General features: G+C 44.9%; 1 protein-coding gene across 1 annotated transcript in view; it reads left to right on the top strand.

Moving 5' to 3' along the window:
* LOC104491270 (ephrin type-A receptor 5-like) overlaps positions 1 to 22,510 on the top strand; it is a gene marked incomplete at its 5' end in the record, with an annotated part of 101,183 nt that overhangs the window by 23,482 nt on the left and 55,191 nt on the right. The window contains one exon of the mRNA XM_010133655.1: positions 8,421 to 9,084. Within this exon, the coding sequence (XP_010131957.1) occupies positions 8,421 to 9,084 (664 nt within the window). The remainder of the gene's footprint in view (positions 1 to 8,420; positions 9,085 to 22,510) is intronic.

Here is a 22,510-nt window from a genome sequence, read left to right as displayed (position 1 = left end):
TGCAGGGGGTTGTTGTGGCCCAAGTGCAGGACCCGGCACTTGGCCTTGTTGAACCTCATACTATTGGCCTCGGACCATTGATCCAGCCTGTTGAGATCTCTGTGTAGAGCCTCCTGACCTTCAGGCAGATCGACACACTCACCTAACTAACAGATATCAAAACAACAGCAGCAACAAAAACTTATTACTTGTAGAGGGAAACTTTTCCAATACCAACATCCACTTTTACAATACAAAAGCTGAAGAGCTTCCTACACAGCCTCAGTGTGACAGGCGAGGCAGAGGTCAGTCTCTTCTCCCACGTAACAAGCAATAGGACAAGAGGGAATGGCCCCAAGTTGCACCAGGGGAGGTTTAGGTTGGGTATTTGGAAAAATGTCTTTCCAGAGAGGGTTGTGAAGCATTGGAACAGGCTGCCCAGGGAAGTGGTGGAGTCCCCATCCCTGGAGGTGTTTAAGAGATGTGTAGATGTGGCCCGGAGGGACGTGGTTTAGCAGTGACCTGGCAGTGCAGGGTGAACAGTTGGACTTGATGATCTTAAAGGTCTCTTCCAACCAAAGCAGTTCTGTGATTTCGTATTTTAAGAAAGTGTGTTTTACAGTTGAAAGACCTAGTTAGGGTTACTCTGGAACTGGCCTCTCTTGTTCAAATACAGGAAGAGAACATGATAAACACATGCTTTGGTAGGCTGTCAAAATCGCCATTCCCCCTTTACTGATTTTTTTTTTTTTTGGTCCCCTCCCGTCCTTTCCTAACTTGAATCTGCACGAATTGCTTTGGGTTCTTGATTATTTTATTTCAAATTTATGATGTACTGGAAAAAGTCACACAGCTGTCTGGTCGGTGCAGGACAGAAAGGGGGATGCCTTGGGGTTGTCCTATCGAGCAAGCATCCCGTCCTACAGCTGAATTTGAACCTTAAGCCTGAGTTTGCATACTCACACATGCTTAAAAATTGTTGCCTAAGAGCTCAGTTTAAAACAGGATCCAATGACGTGACAATGGTGGAAGAGAGCTGAACAAAGCTGTTTTGAATTCTGTTTTGTCTGGAGATGGCATGTAGTAGGCAGCATTTATCCCATAGATCTTGCGCTGCTTGCCTTGTCTCTGCGCTCTTTCTCCATTGGGAATAGCACTCTTGCAAACTTGGAAATAGCAACCTTGTGTCAGGCTCCTGCCAATCCTGTTGTTGGCATCACTTTAGAGGGGCCTACAAATAGGGTAACTTTTGGGTACTCTGTTTTGTGTTCTTGTTCTTTGATCAAGCAAAACCCTTTTACTCTGAATGAGTTCTGACACTCCCCCAGCAAAAGTAAAGATTCTCCTTTAATCATACGGTTCCAGAGCTAAAAATCTGAGCAATACTATGAGTCGCAGGGCGTGTTGGTAAAACTGGCAATATTGGTGGCAGGCTTTGAAGTAGAATTTTGAGACTGACGTGTCTGTAAGTGGTGTTCTGCGGCAGATGAGATGGTGACACAATCAGCCTTATTTTACAGCTAGCACAGCCCTGCAGAACCTTCTGCAGTGCAGAAAAAAGGATGCATAGTGCTCAGCCTGGCTTTCACTAGAGATTTAGCCTTACGTGACCTCACTGAAAACATTGAAACCGTGCAGAGGAAAGCTTGCTTTTTATTAGCTTTAACTTTGTAATACAATAGTAGGTGGAAAGCAGGCAGGCAGCTAAAAAAAGAAAACAACCAAGTTTTGGGGTTTTGTGATGGGAGGAGAGCAGCAAAAAGAAGGAAAGAGGAGGCTGTGAGGTAGGAGTAGCAGGAGGAAATGCGTGTGGGGGGAGCTGAGCTGGAGGCTACTGATTTGCAGCCAGGTCTTCATATCAGCCACATAAAAAGAAATTGAAGACACTGTCCAAATATTACCAGCATGATCGGCGGGATAGCACAGAGATGAACGCTGGGCTGGTCTGCCCTTCTGGAAGGGCAGCAGGTCTCCCTTTAACTTGTTACAGGGATTGCATAGCCCCATGCCGTGCTCTCCTTGGCATCTGAGTGTGCTTTTGCTGGGTTTGACAGCAGGATTTTGGGGTAAAAGTATCCACCTCTGTCTGTGGGCAAAACATGTGGAGTATCTCAGATGCTTCTTGACATTCAAAACCTGGGATCTGAGATCTGTGCCAGGCTTGCCTTTCTCCAACAGAAAAAAAAGGTGAAAATTAAACCCTTTCCCAATTTTACCTCTTTGTGCCAGCAGATACCTGAATTAACGTGCACCTGTTGCAGAGCTCCATGCAGTGGGGTGGAAGATGAAATGGGGGAGGATGAGGCTTCCTTGTACCCAGGGAGCCTGTGAAATAGGTAGAGGGAAGAGGCAGGTTGCTTGGTGCTTGGAGGGAGGAAGTCCTGCTGGGAAGGTTCTGGGTGAGTCTTAGGAACCCCTTTGCTTAATGCTCTTAAGCTCCCCTTCCCTCTCAAGACTCCTAGGATTTTCCTAAATGCCTGATTTCTTTCAGCAGTGCTAGAATCTATGGAGTTAGGAAAGAGGCTTGAGATTTCCACACCCCCTTTAGGGCTGCTAAAGAGAGCAAGTGAATTACTGAAGACTAGTAATAAAAATTCTCTTTGCAAAAAACCCAGCAAACGAAAACCCAAACCCAAATAAACAAAAGCTCTGATATTTTCATCCCTGCTGTCAGTATTTGTTTTTGGGGCAGCAGCCTTTCTCTGTACTGTGGTAGCAAATTGTAGTCCTGGAATCCCGAAGATTAGAAATAAGCCTGAGTAGCAGACAGCTGGTGAATGTGCTTTAAAATTGTCCATTTAACCCAAGGCTGCTCCACCGAATGCTTTTTTAGCTCTGGTATTTTTAGTTAGATGTGTGATATCTTTGGCCTTTCTATAGGCAGACAGCCTGTATGAATTGCATGCTTCCTATTGATGGAGCTGAGCACAGTCTTTAGCTTCTGTTAACTCGCCAGCAGTAGTGTACTGGAAATTTCTGATTCAGAAATAGGTCTTCTATAAATGATTTAACACCAGGCCGCTGAAATGCGTTTGTGTTTTCCTTCTTAGGGCTATTAAAGACATAGAGAAAACATTTAGCACCAAATTAATGGTTGCATTTTTATTTTAATCCTGCAGATGGGGTTGATTTATATCTCAAAAATACATGCTGCAGAGAGAAATTATAATATTACACAATTTTTCGGTTGTACTTTTTTTTTACGTCAATATTTTCAGCTAGATGCTTGTCTCTTTAATGTGGTGAATTTTCTTTTTCATTAACTGCAAGGTCCTGCATTTCATCCTCTGGTTTGTATTCCTTTGTCAGCTGAAATACTTATCTGAGGTCTGTAGCAATTGAGAAGCTGGGACCAGGCAGAAGGTGCAGCGGCTCTTACCCCGTCCCCTGCAAGTGAAGGGATGTAAAAGCAGAAGAGTGGCAAGCTGCCTGCAGTCTCTGGGGGCAGGCAGACCCAGCTGAAGGGAAGGAAATAGTGCACTCCTACAAGCGGATAGGAGAGAAGAAGATGAGATTAAATGGCAGAGCAGAGATTTTGCACAATAGTGGCAGCTCTGATAAAATCTGGTTGGCTTTCCCTTGAGGATTATACAGAGATAAGCAGCCTTAGCTCATTAGCACCTCCCTTTCCTCTTGCTCTCTGATGATTGCTTTAGGTTTGATGGCAGGTGGTGATGGCAGGACTTGCTCTGATCCGGGGTGCGTTGCTGGAAATGCAGCACATCCTGAAGCCTGAGGTGTTAGGTCATGTGCCACTTCTTGCAGCTGAGATTAAACTCCAGCTCAGTTGATGCGTTTATGCTTGGACCTTCCTCGTGGTGTTGAGTGGTCTCGGTGCACGAAAGCAACCATTAGAATCATTGGATTTAGGTTTTGAACAAATGAGCTTTCTTCTACTCACTCCCACTAATGCAGCTCCTGGAGCAGTGATGGAAATAAGCTCAACTTTGTAACTTTGGGGAGCGTGGTGGTTAGGTCTTTGAAAATTGATCTGTCAAGGGTTAAAAAGGAGAAGTGATGTTTTTGTAATGCCTTCAAGTTAGGTCACTAATAATATTACTGCAACATCACAGTCACTGCAAACATCAGTTCTCTGAAAGAAATACACATTAGATGGCCCTAAATGTTGTACAGAGTTACACCATGTACCTCATGGCCATCCATACACATCCCCACTTGCTAAAACTGGTCTGAACAATTTCCAGCCCTGAAATGCTTTTCACCACCTTCTGCTGGAGGTTAACACTTCTCTATATCTGCTGGTTGATGCGTTTGATTGTTCAAGTGATCCTCTGACCTTCAGCCAGGAAAAGCAAAGGTTTAAAGTCATTAAGGTCTTTCCTGGGCTATATTAGGATGTGCTTACCTGTCCTTCAGGCTGATTCATCAGAGAGCTCTGCCTGAGTTGGGCGGAGTGGAGTGATACCCTCCCTCTTCATTAAAGGGAGAACCACCACTGTGATAAAAACAAGACTTTGCATTTATGTAGAGTCATGTTAAACGAATCCGTTGGGAAGCATATATGTACAGCATATTTAGCGCCTAAATTAACCTCAGTAGCTGAAGAATGGTGCTTTTCTGCTTTTTAATTTCATGTATCTAAACCCACCCTATTTAATGGAACATCGAAGCTAGCTGCAGGTTTGTGCGATCTCGCATACTTTTCCTTTGTGTTTTCACAGTGGCTGTACTCTTTGTAATTGTCTCTCCTCAAAGTTAATCATGAGTCCTGCACAGATCTGCCTAGCTTTTGCTTCAGGCATAAAATCACAGAATGCTTTGTGTTGGTAGGGACATTCAAAGGTCATCTAGTCCAACCCCCCAGCGGTGAGCAAGAACATCTTCAACTAGAGCAGGTTGCTCAGAGACCCGTCCCACCTGACGCTGAATGATTCCAGCGGTGGGTCATCCACCACCTCTCTGGGCAACCTGTTCCAGTGTTTCACCACCTTCATTGTAAAAAATTTTTGTTCCTGATATCTAGTCTAAATCTCCCCTCATTTAGTGTAAAACCATCACTCCTTGTCCTATCACACCAGGCCTTGCTAAAAGACTGTCCCCATTTTTCTCATAGGCCACCCTTAAGTACCGAAAAGGACATTCAAAGGTCATCTAGTCCAACCCCCCAGCGGTGAGCAAGAACATCTTCAACTAGAGCAGGTTGCTCAGAGACCCGTCCCACCTGACGCTGAATGATTCCAGCGGTGGGTCATCCACCACCTCTCTGGGCAACCTGTTCCAGTGTTTCACCACCTTCATTGTAAAAAATTTTTGTTCCTGATATCTAGTCTAAATCTCCCCTCATTTAGTGTAAAACCATCACTCCTTGTCCTATCACACCAGGCCTTGCTAAAAGACTGTCCCCATTTTTCTCATAGGCCACCCTTAAGTACCGAAAAGCCACAATAAAGTCTCCCTGGAGCCTTCTCTTCTCCAGGCTGAACAACCCCTACTCTCTCAGCCTGTCCTCATAGCAGAGGTGCTCCAGCCCTCTGACCATTTTTGTGGGCCTCCTCAGGGCGCACTAAAACAGGTTCACGTCCTTCCTGTGCTGAGGGCTCCAGAGCTCGTTGCAGTACTCCAGGTGGGGTCTCGTGAGAGCAGAGTAGAGCAGCAGAATCACCTCCCTGGACCTGCTAACCACGCTGCTTTTGATGCATCCCAGGATACAGCTGGCTTTCTGGCCTCTGAGCTCACACTGCTGGCTCGTGTCCAGCTTTTCAACCACCAGTAACCTCAAGTCCTTCTCCACAGGGCTGCTGTCAATCCCTTCATCCCCAGCCTGTATTGATAGCCAGGACTGACTCAGCCCAGATGCAAGACCTTGTACTTGGCCTTACTGAACCTCATGAGGTTCACATGAGCCCACGTCTCCATCTTGTCCAGGTCCCTCTGGATGGCATCCCATCCCTCTGGCATGTCAGCTGCACCACTCATCTTAGTGTCACCTGCAGACCTGCTGGAGGTGCACTCAATTCTGCTGTCTCTATCATTGTTGGAGATATTATAGCACTGGTCCTAGTGCAGACCCCTGATTTTCACCGATCTCCATCTGGACATCATGCCATTGACTAGTACCTTCTGGATGCAACCATTCAACCAATTCGTTATCCACCAAACAGACCACCCATCAAATACATATCTCTAAACTAGAAGTTTAGAAAGAAGAATGTTTTGAGGGACAGCATCAAAGGCATTACAGAAGTCAAGGTAGATGACATCCATAGCTCTTCCCTTGTCGCCTGATACAGTCACTCCATCACAGAAGGTCACTGGGTTGGTCAGGCAGGACTTACCCTTGGTGAAGCCGTGCTGGCTGTCTTAAACCATCAACCTGTCCCCCATGTGCCTTAGCATAGCTTCTAGAAGCATCTGTTCACGATCCTCCCAGGCACAGAGGGGAGGCTGGCAGGTTGGTAGTTTCCAGGGTCCTCTTTTTTACCCTTTTTCCAGTCACCAGAGACTTCACCTGAATGCCAGGACTCTTCAGATGTCTTGCAGAGTGGCTTGGCAACTACATCAGCCAGTTCCCTCAGGACTCTGAGATGCATCTTGTCAGGTCCCGTGGACTTACGTATGTTCAGATTTCTCTGGTGGTCGTGAACCTGATCTTCTTTTACAGTGGGAGGGACTTTGACCCCCTGGTCCCCCACTTAAGGTCCATGTCTTGCAGAGTGGCTTGTCAACTACATCAGCCAGTTCCCTCAGGACTCTGAGATGCATCTTGTCAGGTCCCGTGGACTTACGTATGTTCAGATTTCTCTGGTGGTCGTGAACCTGATCTTCTTTTACAGTGGGAGGGACTTTGACCCCCTGGTCCCCCACTTAAGGTCCATATCTCCAGCTAACTCAGTGGCACTACCAGGAAGGTCAAAGTGACAAGTACATGTTAATCATGGTAGGGTCATGGCCTGTTTAAGCCCAGGGACATAAAAAGGGTTCACAAATGAAAATACTGCTTAGCATGACGCAAGTGCCCTCAGGTTAGGTTCCTCACTCAGAAGACTGGTGGTACATGTGAACTCTGCATCATGACGGGCATGTCTTGCTGAAATGGCAGAAGTCCCCGTTTTCACATCCCAGGTCAGGAAAAGAGGAAATGCTTTTCTGCTAGTGATATTTATAAGTCATTTTGGACTCTTACGTTTTTATGTATAATGTTATGTTTTCATACCACTTGTTGCTGCCATTTTAATTTAAAATTTAAGAACAGCATTTCACTTAAAAAAACCCCAGAACTTCATTGTTATGTTCCCTGTCAGCTCTGCAGTAATGGCATCTGGGTTGAGAGTGCTTCAACTTCATCTCAGGGTCTATTTCCAGTGAAAAAGTTGGCCTTTGGCCTTAGAAGATACACAGCTTGGAATAGAGCTATTACCTTGTACCAGAGCATCTTTAAATTGTGCTCTGTGGGTGTGCTTTGTGCTGTGCCTGCAGCTGTGACTAAATGCAGGCAGCAATGCTGAGCAGAGGGTGGAAGAGGCTTTGGGAATTAAGCCCTTGCAGATGAGCAGGTCAGAAGCAGAAGGAAACAAAACCAAAACCATCACTGCTTCTCCCGAGTTCTTTGTTGTACTTGTGTGGGTTAATCTAACGTCTTAACGTGACACTAGAGTTGCCAAAAGCAGAGAGGAAACATTAATGTTGTGTCTTTATTGTAGGCACTGTTGGGGTGCTACTGACTGTGGTGAGCTGGATCAGGAAAAAGCATTTCTCCCAAGTGATGTGCTTCAGAGCATGGCCAAAAAAAAAAAAAAAAAGAACAGTTGCTGCAATTCCCACAAATTATTCCCTCCAGTTATCTGGAGGTTTGCTTAAAAACCTGTGTAGCACTCAAACAGCTCAAGGTTTACAGATCCCTGTAACTGTTACTGGAAGTTATCTTCTTTTTTGCATGAGCAGCAACTCCTCTGCCTAGCAGACTTGGGGAGAGCAAAGACCCGTTTATTCCATATATCACTCTGCTAATTTTCTGGCAGACTGTTTGGTGGGAGAGAATATCCTGGAGAAACGTGGTCATCCTCATTGCATTGGGCAGATATGAGGACGTAGTAGGAAGGAGTCTGGAGGAGTAGGACAGACAAACTGTAGATAGATTTTTCTCCTGTGTGGATGCGTTGGGAAAGACCAGGCCATGGCCCCATCCGATTTTGTTTTGTTCCCTAACAAATTACTAGGGGACAAACTCAGCAGTATGTTTTCCCAATTCCGAAATGTCTGAAACGAAAGGTTTTAACTAGCATCGTTCTGTATGTCTGAAGGGTCTTTTATATCACTTTATCAGGAATTCATCAAGCCTCCAATATGGAAAACTTTAAAATGTTTTTTTTCCCCAAAAAAGTCCTGAACCTCTGAAGCTCAGTGTGCTCTTAGATGGGAAAGCTAAGATTTTGCGGGAGCTGTAACTTTAAAAAAAAGTAATACTTTTCCTTTTTATACAGTGGGAAGAAATTGGTGAGGTGGATGAAAACTACGCGCCGATACACACATACCAAGTATGCAAGGTAATGGAACAGAATCAGAACAACTGGCTTCTGACCAGCTGGATCTCTAACGAAGGGGCATCCCGCATCTTCATTGAGCTGAAATTCACCCTAAGGGACTGTAACAGCCTTCCAGGAGGACTTGGGACTTGCAAAGAGACTTTTAACATGTATTACTTCGAATCAGATGATGAAGATGGGAGGAACATCAAAGAAAACCAGTATATCAAGATTGATACCATTGCTGCTGATGAGAGCTTCACAGAGTTAGACCTCGGCGACAGAGTTATGAAGCTGAACACAGAGGTGAGAGATGTTGGGCCACTAACGAAAAAGGGATTTTACCTCGCTTTCCAGGATGTGGGTGCCTGCATCGCCTTGGTCTCCGTGCGTGTGTACTATAAGAAATGCCCATCAGTGATCCGCAACCTGGCCCGCTTTCCTGACACTATCACGGGAGCGGATTCCTCGCAGCTGCTAGAGGTTTCAGGTGTCTGCGTCAACCACTCAGTGACTGACGAAGCGCCGAAGATGCACTGCAGTGCTGAGGGGGAATGGCTGGTGCCCATTGGGAAGTGCTTGTGCAAGGCAGGGTACGAGGAGAAGAACAACACCTGCCAAGGTAAGGGTCTGCAGGGAGGGTGCCGGATTGAGGCTGCTGAGTGATGTGCAGTCTTGGCTTGCTTCTCTTCCATGTCCTTCGTGCTTGGTTGAGTTGACAGTGGTGGGTTGGGTTCTCACTTCCGCTGAGATGCTTTGATTGACTGTGACAGCATGAAGAGAGAGGCCTTGGCTGGAAGTAGTGAGACTTGACACCTTTGTATGGATCCTTCCAGTGTTTACAGGGTTGTGGACAAGGAGAATCTGTCACACCACTATTACCTTTGGAGCATTGTACTGCTGGGTCCATGAGGCAATCACAGTCTTACCTGTTATTTAAAGCTTTACGTTATTTTTCTTCAATATTGGTGTTTTCTTATGAATTTAGAAGCTTGTTTTCTTTTTTCTGGACTGTACCAGGGAGTGTTTGAAGTTAATCTCCTAATGCAAGATGTGTTTTGTTTTTATATTTAAAGGAGTATGTTTTTCTCTCTTTATCACTCTGTGGGGCGTGTGTGGGAATTTATGTGGTGTGAGTTGATTGATTTTTCTCTTTGGTAAATAATTCAATGTAAAGCTGCTCAGCTGTTCAGAGTTAAACCTAAAGCCCCACTGGTAAAAATGCTTCCTTATGTACTGACGTTTTCACATAAGTAGCTGGCTGAGGTTCCTGAATTGCTGGTTAGCATAGGTTTCCCAAATCATCAGGGACCTTGTGCAAGAGACCTAGGGGATCTCAAGCTCAAGACCTGAAAAAGAATGCTTTTAAAGAAGTGCAACCTTCTCCAAAAGCGTATAACCTCATTCTGTGGTTTGCTGTATTACGTACTTGTTTATAAAATTTGCCCTGCTGTTGTAAATGTGTGAAAGATAGCTTAAAACCTATTTGGACATGAAAGAGAAAGGAAAAGAAAAAAGGAAAAGGTCTCGATGCAGTTTGCTTTGTGCAAAATTATTTTATGTTGGTCATCAGTTCCATCTTAATTGCCTTGAACTCGTAGCCACTTAGTAGTAGATAACCCGTGGGGAAGGCGGTGGGATTCTGCTCTACCCGAAGTCAGTGTTGCATTTTCTCTTCACTCCAGACTCTGGTTATTGTGTTTGTAGTGTTGGTACAAAGGGTGGATCAGTGCATATCCAAAGCAAACTGTGGCCTTGATCCTTTAGTCCTTGGTCACACACTGTGATTACAGAGTTCAGGTCTCTTCAAGGATTGAATTGGAGGTGTGTTTATCTTTGGAGAAACCTCCAGTAAACAGTACATGGAGTCTGTCTTTTTTATCAAGATAGTTTCCTTTTTCTGCAGGTGTAGCCGATACAGCAAAATACGACTTGGTTTTGCGTTTCCTGTGCCAATAAAGATACTTTTCCCATTTAGGAGGGAAGAAAAGTTGGACTTGATGTTTGATACCACACAAGGGTAGCTAAGATCAACATTAGCCCAAGCTGAGGAAACCTCGACTGTCACTGAGGAGAAATGTGGGTCAGATAGATCAGCAAGAATCTGCTTCATTATGGCTAAAAATACTGTGCCCCAAAATAACATGCTTTGGTTGGGTGCTGGACACGGACTTCAGTCACCTGTAAGAATTTTTGAAGGAAAGGGATGCATCCATTAGTCACCTTTCAAATCCTGCCCTCCCATGCTGCATGAGTAGTATGGGGTATCTCAAAGCACTCTTATTAAAGATCTTGAAAACAATGAAAAACAAACAAAAAAAAAAACCACCACCAAAAAAAACACACAGGAAAAAAATAGACTGGTTGAAACTGGCAGCCTGAGGCTATCTTTGCTCTGCTGTGCCTGTAGAGCAGTTGGATCTGTGATAGTGCTGAGAGAGCAGCCTGGGGTGTGCTTTCAGACGACCGCAGTGATTTGAGGTTTTGCTTTCCATTTTGGGGTGTGGGTTGTGGGTTTTTTTAAACTTGTTTTTCTTAGTCAGTTTTGACGACAGCCTGTGGCCCTGCAATTTATGACTGTGTTGGATAGGACAGTGATTCTATTTCAGAAGTGTAAAGATGCTTTGTGGTGACATACCATTGCCCTTCTGTCGTAAGGCATAGCCACATATACTGCTCTTAAACTTCACCTACAGCCTGCACCCTTGGCTGGCTAATTGCTCTAGAGCTTTTAAAAGCCCATAATTCTTGTTTGTAGGAAAGCCATAGATTCCATCACCATGTCAATGGGATGTTGCGATCAGAGTGCCTATGGCAGAGTCTGTTTGAAGGCCCTGTTTGGAGGTCCTGTGTTTTACCCAGGTCATGGTGCCAAGCGTTTGCTGCTGGTTGGCTCTGTTGATAGGAGACATTTGGCCTTAGGCGGTTCAGGAGGTCTGCGTTCAGCGTGTATGGAGTGCACGCTGATATCCTGTGTGAATAAATTGCTTTCTGGTTTGGATATTGGTATATTCACAGGGATGAAAATTTTTCTAGGACAGTAAAGCTAAACTTTGCAGCCTCGTAAGCAGAACAAATAACACCAAGAAAGGTCCTATGAACTTGGTTTTTTTTTCCCCACAGCATGACTGGTGTTCAGGAAGTGCATTCCACTCCTGGCTGACGTAGTGATGGTCTTGGCACTGCGTTGTGTAGCTTTGACAAACGCCTAGATAACTTCTGACCTTTGGTTTGTAAATCCCTTGGGTGTATCTTGCAGGTGGTCTCCCTGCTTGCTTCCACTTAGGTATTAGCAGGTTATTAGTGACCGTGTTGGTGACCAGAAAAGCCTGGCTTCGTTTATTAAAAATTCTGCTGCAAAGATGACATTTCCAAGCTCTAGTGTCACGTCTGGACAGAGCAGACTACACTCTCTTATTGGAGGTGATGTAAATCCCAGTCACCCTAACAAACATATGGGAACTATTGAAATCCCTTCTGCCTGCAAATCATTAATTGGCAACAATGTTCTGAGTTCATCATATTGTCAGCAGGGTTCCTGTTTGAAGAAGGCACTGACAGTAACGGCTGAGCAATTTCTCTCGCTGGGGACACTGAGGTTGTAAATATGACGTGGTCTAGTCTCCTTATATAATGTGCTAACTCTGTCAATTCATATAGGCAGCTAGGTAGAAGTTACTGTGAAGAACCCAAACTACTTGGATTTTTGCACCTCCATGGGCAACATGGCCCATTTATCAGCAACTGCTGTGGGACAGCTAGAGGTAAACTGTGGCTGGTTTGGGACTCGTTTGGTGTGTTTATAAAGGACCGATGTTAAGGTTCATTATTCACAAGAATAAACTGCTGTACTACTTAATCAGAGAAGTGAAAGCAGTTGCTCTGTGAATTTTTATGCTGTTTTCCAGACTGGTGATTTGATCTCTAAAGGACCGATGTTTATTAGCTGTGCCTCAGTTCAGCCAGTGCTGTCTGAATGGGTGCATGTGTAAAATGCCCAGTTTCAAGTCTGGCTGATTTCAAGCCTCCTCATGGTGGTCTCCTCCTTAGCAGGCAGTACTCAACCAAAGTTGAGGGCCAGATCTTAAAATGCTGTAAAGCTTGATGTGGCACCACTGAAGTCTGTCTTTACTCATTTAGGGGTTTGGCCAAACAATTTCTTACCTGCCCTTGCACTGGCATAGGTGAGTTTTGTTGTAACTTCAATTTTAGTTGCTTGCTGTGTGTACTTCAGGGCTCACCATTGGGATTTGCGTAGGAAACGAATAAAGTCACTGTGAAAAGGGCACCTTGTGGCACTTTTCTTTCTATTCAAACTCACCTTTAGCCCACTATGTTCTCAGTGAGAAGATATTTTTATGCCTTTAAAGGCTCTGGAGCCCATGCTGCTGGAAGGAAGGGGATGTTGACATGTTAAGCTAATGTGACCCAAATCTGTTTGCAGTGGTGAGATCCTGCTGGTGACCAGAGGGCTGCAGAGTGGTAGCTGTGGATGTAATTGATGTAACTGATACCTTTTCAGTGCCTTTTAGAACTGAATCACAAATGAATGAAGTATTTGAGTTAAAAAGACAAGAAAAGAAAAACTGCACTGAATGAATGAAAGCCAAACTGAAAAGGTGAGTTACGAGTTCAGGAGATTGCAAGGCTCTCATTTTCAAGAATCAGTGAATGCTCTACTTGAAGAGATGTTAAAGGGAGTAAAGCTGGTTTTAGACAGCTGTAAGGTATGGACAAGATTACAGATGTTAGAGGTGGAAAAAATACTGGAGGAAAATTCAGTGAAATCTTTCTTCACCCTTGCTGCCTTCTGTGGAAGAAGTTTGAAACTGAGGGCTAGAGGCAGGATGGGTTTTCTGGTTTTAGAAAGGAATTGCTGCCAGAGGAAATACTTGGATATTTTCATAAAATAACTCTAGAGTATTCAAGCTCTTCTGCTTTCTTAAATATTGACGTTTATTTGATTATTCTTCCCTGAATCAACTCTATTGAACATACCTCAATGCATTTACAAAACTATTTATTTGTGCTGATTGTTCATTACTTGTGTTGCGATTCAGCTGAGCTCTTGCCACAACAAATGAGACTTTCTTACAGAAAACAAAGGCTGCAGAAAAACCTTGTGTTGGCAGGTCTTTTATTCTGGATACAATTAAAACCAGTTGTCATAGGTAGCTGACTTACATAGATCAGAAGTTTACCTGCTGAATCAGTTCTTGGGTGATTTCGTTGCTGGCTGGTTTGGGGTGAAGCAGAGTTACTCATCTTCCTCCAAGAGTGGTGCAATCAGCGCAGATATTTGAAGTCACTTGCCCAGAGTGGTGGTCGTCTTCCTGATGATTAGCTATTGGATGGATATTTGGAAGCAATTGTATTTTTGCAGCTGTGCAGGAGCAGGCAGGCAGAGATAGTGGCCCTCAGCTGGTGGGTAGCAGAAAGCACCTAGGATGCAACTGAGGGCATGCAGAGGCGGTGATGGCAGAGCCATGCTTGGTGACTGTCGTGTTTCTGTGTCTGCACAGCAGCTGTCCTAGAGGCTGACTTGTCACTGAAACACGTTGCTGATACCGCAATTTAAAAAAAAAATATTTTTAACAGATTCACTGTGTGTGATTTCCTCAGGTGATGCAGTGCTGCAGCTCAGCTGTTGACTTCTGTGCCTCCTTATCTTTAGGAAACAGAAATGCTGCTGCACAGGTAACCTTATTTTGGACCTTAGGCTTTTGCTCCAAAGCAGCCAGTGTTTCTGGTTTTGATGCTGATACAGGCACAGCAAGGGGACAGTTTTCCTTCAGCCTCTCCACAACTTGCCTTCCTCAGGTCAGCTGAACTCTCACCCTAAACTTGTTGTTATGAGTGCTGGAAAGACAATGTAGGGCTAAATCTTGCCTGTCTTGTGGGAGACTCCCAGCTGGGCCTCAGGTGAATAAGGCAAGCATGCGTTTACCCTTTTGGTGGAGAGGAAAGAAAGCAAAGTCTGGGGATAAAAAAAAATCTCTTTTTAATTGTTCTACTGGGAGGTGATTACATGGCAAGAAATGCATTGATGGAAATACTCAGTATATGGAGAATACTGAATTTGGAAATACAGTTGCCCCTCCAGGGAGTTCTTTGCCCATCATTCATACTTCTCGTGTTTTTCTGATTAAAACAAAATTGGCTGGGAGTATAGCATGGTAGGTGTTTATATAATTATGAGCTGAAGTGGCTAGTTAATTTTAATTAGGCACAAAACCAACCAGTGTCAGAATAGCTGAATTTTTGGTCACACAGTATGTGTTATCTTTTCAAGTGTAAAGAAAATTACTTGAATGCTACACTGCAGCAAAAGGCAGTTGTCACTGGAGGGGGAATAGGGTTTATGCTGTTGAGAGGTGTGTGCATGTGTATTTTTAGGTGTTTTGTTCTGCAACAAGAGCAGGGAAATATTTTCCACAGATCAAAGCTATGTTGCCATAGGATCAATTAAATATTACTCTCATTTTTGTTTTATTTTGTGAGTGTATTTGCCTTTGTTATATCCGTGCATGCACAATGTATCGTGCTTTGCTAATGAGTTGTGACCTTCTGCACTACCTTGTATGCTTGTAACCCCGATGACTACGAAGATCTTTCCTCATTCTGCAGCAATGCTTTTAGGCCATTACTTTGACCACCGTAACCTTACTGTTCTTTACCGTGTGGCTGCTGTGCAGTCACTTTCCAGAAGAACAGCTAAGAAGTAGTTATTGTGCCCACAAAGTATAGACTGATCAGTGCAAATAAAACAAGGTTTGGAAATGGCTCTGAAGTTGTATACTGTGAAAGTCATGTTTGCTTCTTAGCTGTAAGATATTCTGGGGCAGATATTAGGGTATGCTTTTTAGTCTGGTCCTGGATGACTAACTGATATTTACTTGAATACTGAATTTGTCTCGTTTTAGAATTCGTGAACATAGGGTATCCGTTGGTAGCTTGGGGAATATCTTAAATATTAGGATAGAATAGGAGAGATGTTGCAGGAGAAAAGGAGTGTAAATCACAGAGCTGTTAGGTTCCTTTGATTGCCACCTTCAGCTTTGAGTTGCTGTGAAACAACTTGCTTATTAGTTGTGGTTTTTAGAAACAATTAAGGACCCTGGAGGAATACTCAGGATAAAGTACACGAATGCTGATTGCAATGCAGTGAATTTAATTGCCTCAGTTTCAGATGTGGCTGTCCCCAGCTGCCCACTCTGTCCCATTGCTGGAAGCTGCTGCTGGCTCTGCAGAACTGGACTGTTGGCCTGTGAGCCGAGGTGACCAGGTGACCATGAGCTTGATGCCTGGCTTGGAGGCAGATAAGATATGGGCACTATCCGTGGATGGTGATCTCTAGCAGAAGGGTGGCTGCAACCTCTTGAACTGCCAAGGATCTGCCAGACTTGTTTGTCAGAACCCTCATGCCACCCAGTTTATATGGTGTATTAAAATGAAGTTGTACTGTTGTGTTTTGTTCGTAATTTGGTTTTCAGTTTTGTGTTTCTCTTTTAGAAACACTTAGCGTTAGTTAATGATGTTTTGACATTTCAATAATAAGCTTTTCTCTCTGTGTGATTTACATCTTGACCATTTTAACTTGCTTGGGTTAACATTAAGGTTGAAATCCAGGCTCCACAGAAGGAGACTACAGTTGTGCCTTATATGAAGAGATTCACAGCTTTTTCCTTAATTTCTTTAGCTGGATAAACTTGTATCCTGTATAAGGTAAGAGTTCAGTAGGCTGTAATAAGAGCAAAGAGACCTCAATACAGATGTCTGCAGAAAGAAGTGAATCTGCTCTTCATGTAAATAGAGATGTCCATTTATTTTGCTGGAAGTTTGCTCATTTTCTCTCACTGAAGAAGTTAATCTAGTACAGGCATGGTAGTATCCACGAACAACACATGGTTAATGTTATATCGAGCATGGTACTGACGTGCTTCCATTTTTGATTTCCCTCAGGGTGGCTATGAGGTTGTTACTACTGAAATGAACTCAAAGAGCAAGGCTAGGCATTACATAAACTCCAAACCATATGCACAAAGCAGATTAAAAAAAAAAAAGACAAGAGAGACAATGCCAGGGTTGTGGATGTCCCTTACTGCTTTCATATGCTTGTCTTATCTTTATAAATGTATATCCTTTAAAAAAAAAAAGCTGAAGAGTTAGAATTTAAGATGACTACTTTCTTCTCACTGTAAATGACAGTAAATCAAATTAAGGCCAAGGAAATTTTTTTTTCACCCCCCTGAAAATCAAAACTCTGAGAGCTTCAGCTCAGTTGCTTTATCAGGAGAAATCCACTGGTTGGGAGATGAGACTAAGCTCTGCCTGCCTGCATGTCTGCCCATGCCTCCTGAGATTATGTTCCTTTAAGCAGGGTACGTGGGAGAAGATACACGTCAGCAGAGCATCTTCATCTTCAGCCTGGCATCCTCATACAGCCCTCTGTGGTGGCAGTGGTGATGGGCTCAGCTCCTCCCGCAGGTTTGCGTGGCCAGCGTTGCACAGAAAGCGGTGATGGCTTGGGACATGACCCATTCTTTCAGTGAGGCTTGGTGGTGTATCCTGAATCAGGTCCTCGTGGTAGTCTTGAAGTGGCTTGTGAATAGTTTCACTGGCACTTCAAACATGACTCCTTCAGTGTGAGGAAAAAAATAGTTAATACAGACTATTAAAAACATTTCCAGGTTATACAAAGGGCTATTCTCTTGAAGGATCTTAAAGGATCTACTTTATGAAGTAGGTCAGAGTCACTATTACCCGTTTAGAGAAATGACAGCCTTAGGCCAGAGTCTGAGTTGTTCAGTGCCTGCCAGAGGCTAGAGGCTGAACCAGGGCTCTGGGTGTCATTGCTGTACTTGATCCCATGTGCTCTTTTTATGGTCTTACGCTAACCTAAAACCCTTGTAAGATCATTCATCTCCAGGTAGATTTATTGGGAAGTCACAAGAACTGGAATTTGAACGGAACTGTCTTTCCGAAAGGCTGCTCGCCTCCCTCAGTTAGGTGCTTTCCTTCATTTGGCTGGGAGGTGTGTTTTCTGAGCAGGACTCTCACGTCAGCAGGAGTGTGTGGAAGCTGTGCCGAGAAGTCCACCTCTGCTGAAAGGTCCCTTTTGCTGCCAAAGCCTCAGCATTGTTGAGTACCAGACCCTCTGCGTGTAGAGGAAAAAGCATCCCTGGCCCCAGCAGACACTCCAGTCCTTCTGCATGCGTGTGACTAGTATTACTTGAATAAAGTGAGCATGCCTAGGGAGCCAACGTGATCTTTACTGAACTCCAGAGTCATGATTACCATCCACTGAGTGAAGTGGCTGCCTCATGCATGGTCGTAAGGGTCGCTCTGCTACAGTACTAATTCCCCAAATAACGTATTCGTGGTCGTACACTGAGGCGAGCAGTCTGTCATCCCATTGCAACGGTGACAGAGGTCACAGCGTTGCTTTCGAAAGCTGCCTGGAAAGGAAGCTTTTTAATTACTGCAGAGCCGAAGGAAAAGCTGCTCCCCGTAAGCATGGGGAATGTGCTAATTTGGTAGTCGGTGGAAGCAGCCTGTGGGTTGCAGCTTCCCAGCTCCGAGCCACTTTGCAGATAATCTGCAACCCAGGCAGTGACAGAGCCAGGACTATGGACTTCATTACTGTGCGGGTGTGAGAAGTGCCAGTGATGATGGGATCTTGGGACAGGAGCCAGAGTTTTATTAGTATAAATCCAAGGCAATTTGGCATGTTAATTACTGGAAGAAATCCACAGCAGGGAGGAAAGGGTTCAGGATGGCAAGGGGGTGCCACGGTTAATTGCCAAGGTCCATGTGGCCCTGTGCTGGTGAGGTTTCCTGCATTGCAATGGTTGACTTGCAGCAGATTGAGTATTAACTATCCAGGAACATAGCTTTAGAGCAAAGTGTCTGCAGAGAGCATTTGAGGTGAACATGGCGAAAGGCTCACAGAGTAGTACTGTAGCAAAACCAGTCACAGGACCCTCCAGTACCAAGTCAGGTGTGGCTCGGTGCTTTTGCATGCACGTGAGTGTGCTGGTGAGGGGTAAGCATACAGATGGTGGGATTTCACCCTTCCTGTCCTACATGGTTTTAGGACTGCTTTTTCCCTGAGCACTTGATTTTTCAATGCCAAAGCGGGTGGTGAGCAAAAGGCTCATCCTAGGAGTGAAATGCATGGAAATGGCTACAAACCTCTACAGAAAAAGGCAGGTGTTTTTCTTGTGAAATAATCTTTCCCTCTCTATCTACTCGAAGTCCTCAGACTCAGATAAAACCTTTTTTCGCCTTCCCATGCACAAGGCTGGCCTGTATTATTTATTTATTTGTAAAGCCTTTTTTCTTAGAAGAGCTTTTACATTTTTTTTTTCTTTGCTTTCACAGTTCAAGCATGATTTAATATGTCAAAACTAGTTTGCTTAGCTGGCCTTGATTGTCTTGCATACTTCCACTAAAACAGGGCAGTCAGCCTTCCAGGCATTCTGCTGCCCAGACAAATGAAGTGTCACGGCAGCTAGGACCTGCTTGCGTGTTGTGACAGCAGCAGCATCCTCTGAGAAAGCTGGCAGCCGGGAATTTAGACAGGGATAGTGCCTACAGACACAGCTTGGGTCAGAGCAGCTTGCGGCCACACAGGCAGATGCAGAGACAAGCTTGTGCTCAAGAGACTTAATTGACCATTCATGTGCAAAGGCATTTTGGTCCAGATTGAGTCTAGCTAGTACCAGAGAGAGAAGGAAACCATCCTGTTTGTGCCTGCACTGGTGAACCCGGCAGAAATGGTACTTGGAGCCCTTGCTGCAGGGAGGTGCTGCCGGAAGAGTACATCATGCAGGTTTCCTGGCAGAAGTAAGGTTCAGTGTGATCTTTCTGTAGTTGGTGAGGGATTTTATCATTGACTTTGGTGAGATGGAGATGATAATCCTTTATAATATATTCTTAACAGCTAAATGATTTCCTGGCCTAGATTTTCATTAAGTGTTGCGCTGACTGCCAGCAGAGCACAGCCTATAGGTCAGAAATTTAGTTCGTAATAATTGATGTAACTTGGATCAGACCTGTTTCTCAGCAGATGGTGTGATGCTCATCTCCTTCAAACGTCAGAAAGTGTCTGTCTCTATGGCTCTTTGTCGTTTCACGTAGGGAAACACAGGCTGAAGTTCATCCACATGTTTCTGCACTGTGCTCCATTGAAGAGAGTAGGGAAGACATTTTGAGTCAGTCCTCACGCTTATTACAGTTTGAAATCCCTTGTCAACCCTTCAAGCCTGCTTGCCAGATTTGGTGCATCGTAGGAAGCCTTCCTCAAGCTGCTGCGGTGCCATGTGCTCAGTTGAGTCTTGCTCTGCACTTGGCATCCTCATCGTTGATGTCTTTTGAGCTCTTGCCTGCGGGATGCATTGGTAACACAATACTCAGCAGTCAGACCAGACATCTGCTGGCGATTTTTTGCTGGTGTGCTACATGGAGTTTTCACTCTCCGGTGTATGGGATGGAGATCTGGTGCTTGGGGACGAGTGAAATGATTGTACGAGTCTGTTATTGACTGAGCTCTGAGTGCAGCTAACGACATTGACAATAGCTGTGTCATCCTGATGGTGAAGGCACCGGGTCACGACTGGCTCTGAAGTGTGCTAAGCGCACTGGTGGATGGAGGGGCAGTGTCCCCTGCCAGACACTGCCCTTCCAGAATATTGTAGTGTACTGTTTGGTGTGGTGGCCTCCCAGCGATGCCCAGGGCAAAAGTGTGCTTGGAGAGAGACAGGAAGTCTGTTTTCTTTTCCTGTTTGGGTTTGTCTGGGGTTTTTTTTGTTCCAAGATAAGACTGTGCTAGATCAGACCTTGGTATATAAAGCAGTTGGCCAGTTTTACCTGCAAACTTAAGCTCATGACCGTGTAAACTCACGGTTGACTGTATGCTCTTACAAAAGGTGTTTATCAGGATGCCTGCACATGGTGCCTTCCGTGTCTTCAGTCATGCCTGAAGGTGACGGCAGTTTGCTGCCCTCTGTGCGCGCTGTGCACACGACTAAGAACACAGGGGTTCTAATGTGGCATGTGTGTTGAATACCATGTGTAGCTTTGGGCTAACACGCAAATGGGTATTTTACAAGAACAGCAAGACCAGCCCAAACGAGAGTCAGGTGGAGGGATTTCTTTTTATGTTGGAGGCACAAAAGCGTTAGCTTAAGGTTCCGGTGTTTTTCAGCGAGCTTGTTGTAAGTGTTTTGCCACTCTGATCAGGGAGGGACCGAGGCTGTGCCATAGTCACGCTGCAGTTGTGTCTGTAGGACATCTGAGTCTGCAGGGGCATTGTGGGATTTAGTTGGAGGCGTGTTGTCACCACCTGCATGCTGCTGGCAGATGGGTGAGAGCCTCTGGAAAGCCAAGCTAGACAATTTCTGGTTGTGGAGTCCCCGTCAGTGTTTTGCATTGTGTACGTGCATGCAAAAAACGTGGGCTGCAAATTCAGAGAAACAGAAATATTCTTTCTGAAAGTTTATTGAGCAAAGGCTTCTGGTTTAACAAATTCAAATTTTACATGTTCCAAAGACTGATTTCCAGATGCCATTGGGAAAAGTGTCGGGCCACATTCAAATTAGCCTTATTGTTCCATAATATCTTACTGGAGTACAAGGTTAATTAGTACCATAGGCAATATGCATTATTCATTACAGCAAGCAGGCTTCTGTTGGGGTGTTGTATGCTGCAAATGTTTTCTCTTCCAATAACAAATCCTGGATATATTATTTTCATATTTAATCCTGCCAAATAATATTTGTGATTATATAAATTATGTGGGCACTCTGATACTGATGGAAAGCGTTTCAGGTGTCAAAAGGACGGTAATTTTAGTGTTTAGCTCCTGGCTTTCTTGGGATAGACCTCTAGGACCGTGGAAGATACAAGATAATTTTATTAACGCCCATTTTCAGTATGACCCAAACTAGTGACGTCAGGAGTGTTTTCAGTGCTGACTGATTATCAGCAGTGTCTTACTGCAGGCGTGAAGTGCTGAAGTCGTTGCTGCTACAGCACTGTGGCAGCTTGCAGTATCCCAGCGCAGATCTCAGACATCTCCATTCTCACCCCAAGGGTGGCTGGGGAACGCTCTTTCATATGAGGTGCCCTTGGCTAGCTCGCAGTGCCAGGGCCCCTACCCTGCTTCAGGGTCCCACGCAGGCTGCAGCTGCAAGCAGGGGAGATACAGGCTGCCTGGTTTGCACAAGGTCTGGCAAAGTGGTGGTTTTCAGTTGCAAAGCTGTTTGTGGTGCAAAGGGTTGGCCTTTCTTTCTGAGTTCAAGCATCCAGCACTACCGCATCCTCAGCTGGTAACGAGTCCACTAGAGAACAGTCACGTAGGAGAAGGCGTTACACAGTGCTGGGATTCATCTGATCTTTCCTTTCCCTAGAGGCAAGGCACTTTCACCCCTGAGATCCTGCTGCCTTCCTTGTCCAGTATTCAGGAGGCCGAGTCACTCCCATATCCTGAGATTACGTTATGGTGCTGCAGGTGCATATAGGTCCCAGAGCAGCATTTGGAAAACGTGGTGACCTGCAGTGATCCCTCTCTGCCACAGGGCCTACTTACAGAATAGTATTCACCTGAAAGATCTTTGGCGGAGCTTTCACTGCTGGTTTCTAGCTCTGACATTTTGCCCGGCTGCCTTCTGAAGGAGTTTTCCAGCCTTCTGTCAGCTGTACACACATGTATTAAGTGCATATGTAGGTACTAGGATGGGAAACTGAAGACACAAGGCTAGATGACTTGCTGAAGGTCCCATGAACCAATTTTGATGGAGTCAGGAGGCTTATGATTCCTGCCTCTGCCATCCTTGCTTCGAGTTCATTAGCAATTCCTCTGTTCTCTTTTGCTCTCCTGCAAAGGCATGTGCTTGCTCTCTAACAGAAGATGGTGTAGCCTCCTTGCACAGCTGGGCATTCCTTGCAAAGCGATGCTGCGCTCTCAGGGCCCGCGGGAGGAACTTGCACTGATACGGCTGGAGGATAAATACAGCAGAGTTTTACCTTAAATAGCCTGCAGCAGC

Source organism: Buceros rhinoceros, unplaced genomic scaffold (assembly GCF_000710305.1).
Source record: "Buceros rhinoceros silvestris isolate BGI_N320 unplaced genomic scaffold, ASM71030v1 scaffold5063, whole genome shotgun sequence".
NCBI lineage: Eukaryota > Metazoa > Chordata > Aves > Bucerotiformes > Bucerotidae > Buceros > Buceros rhinoceros.
The sequence above is the reverse complement of the archived record's forward strand: the minus strand, read 5'-3'. Positions and strand labels throughout refer to the sequence as shown.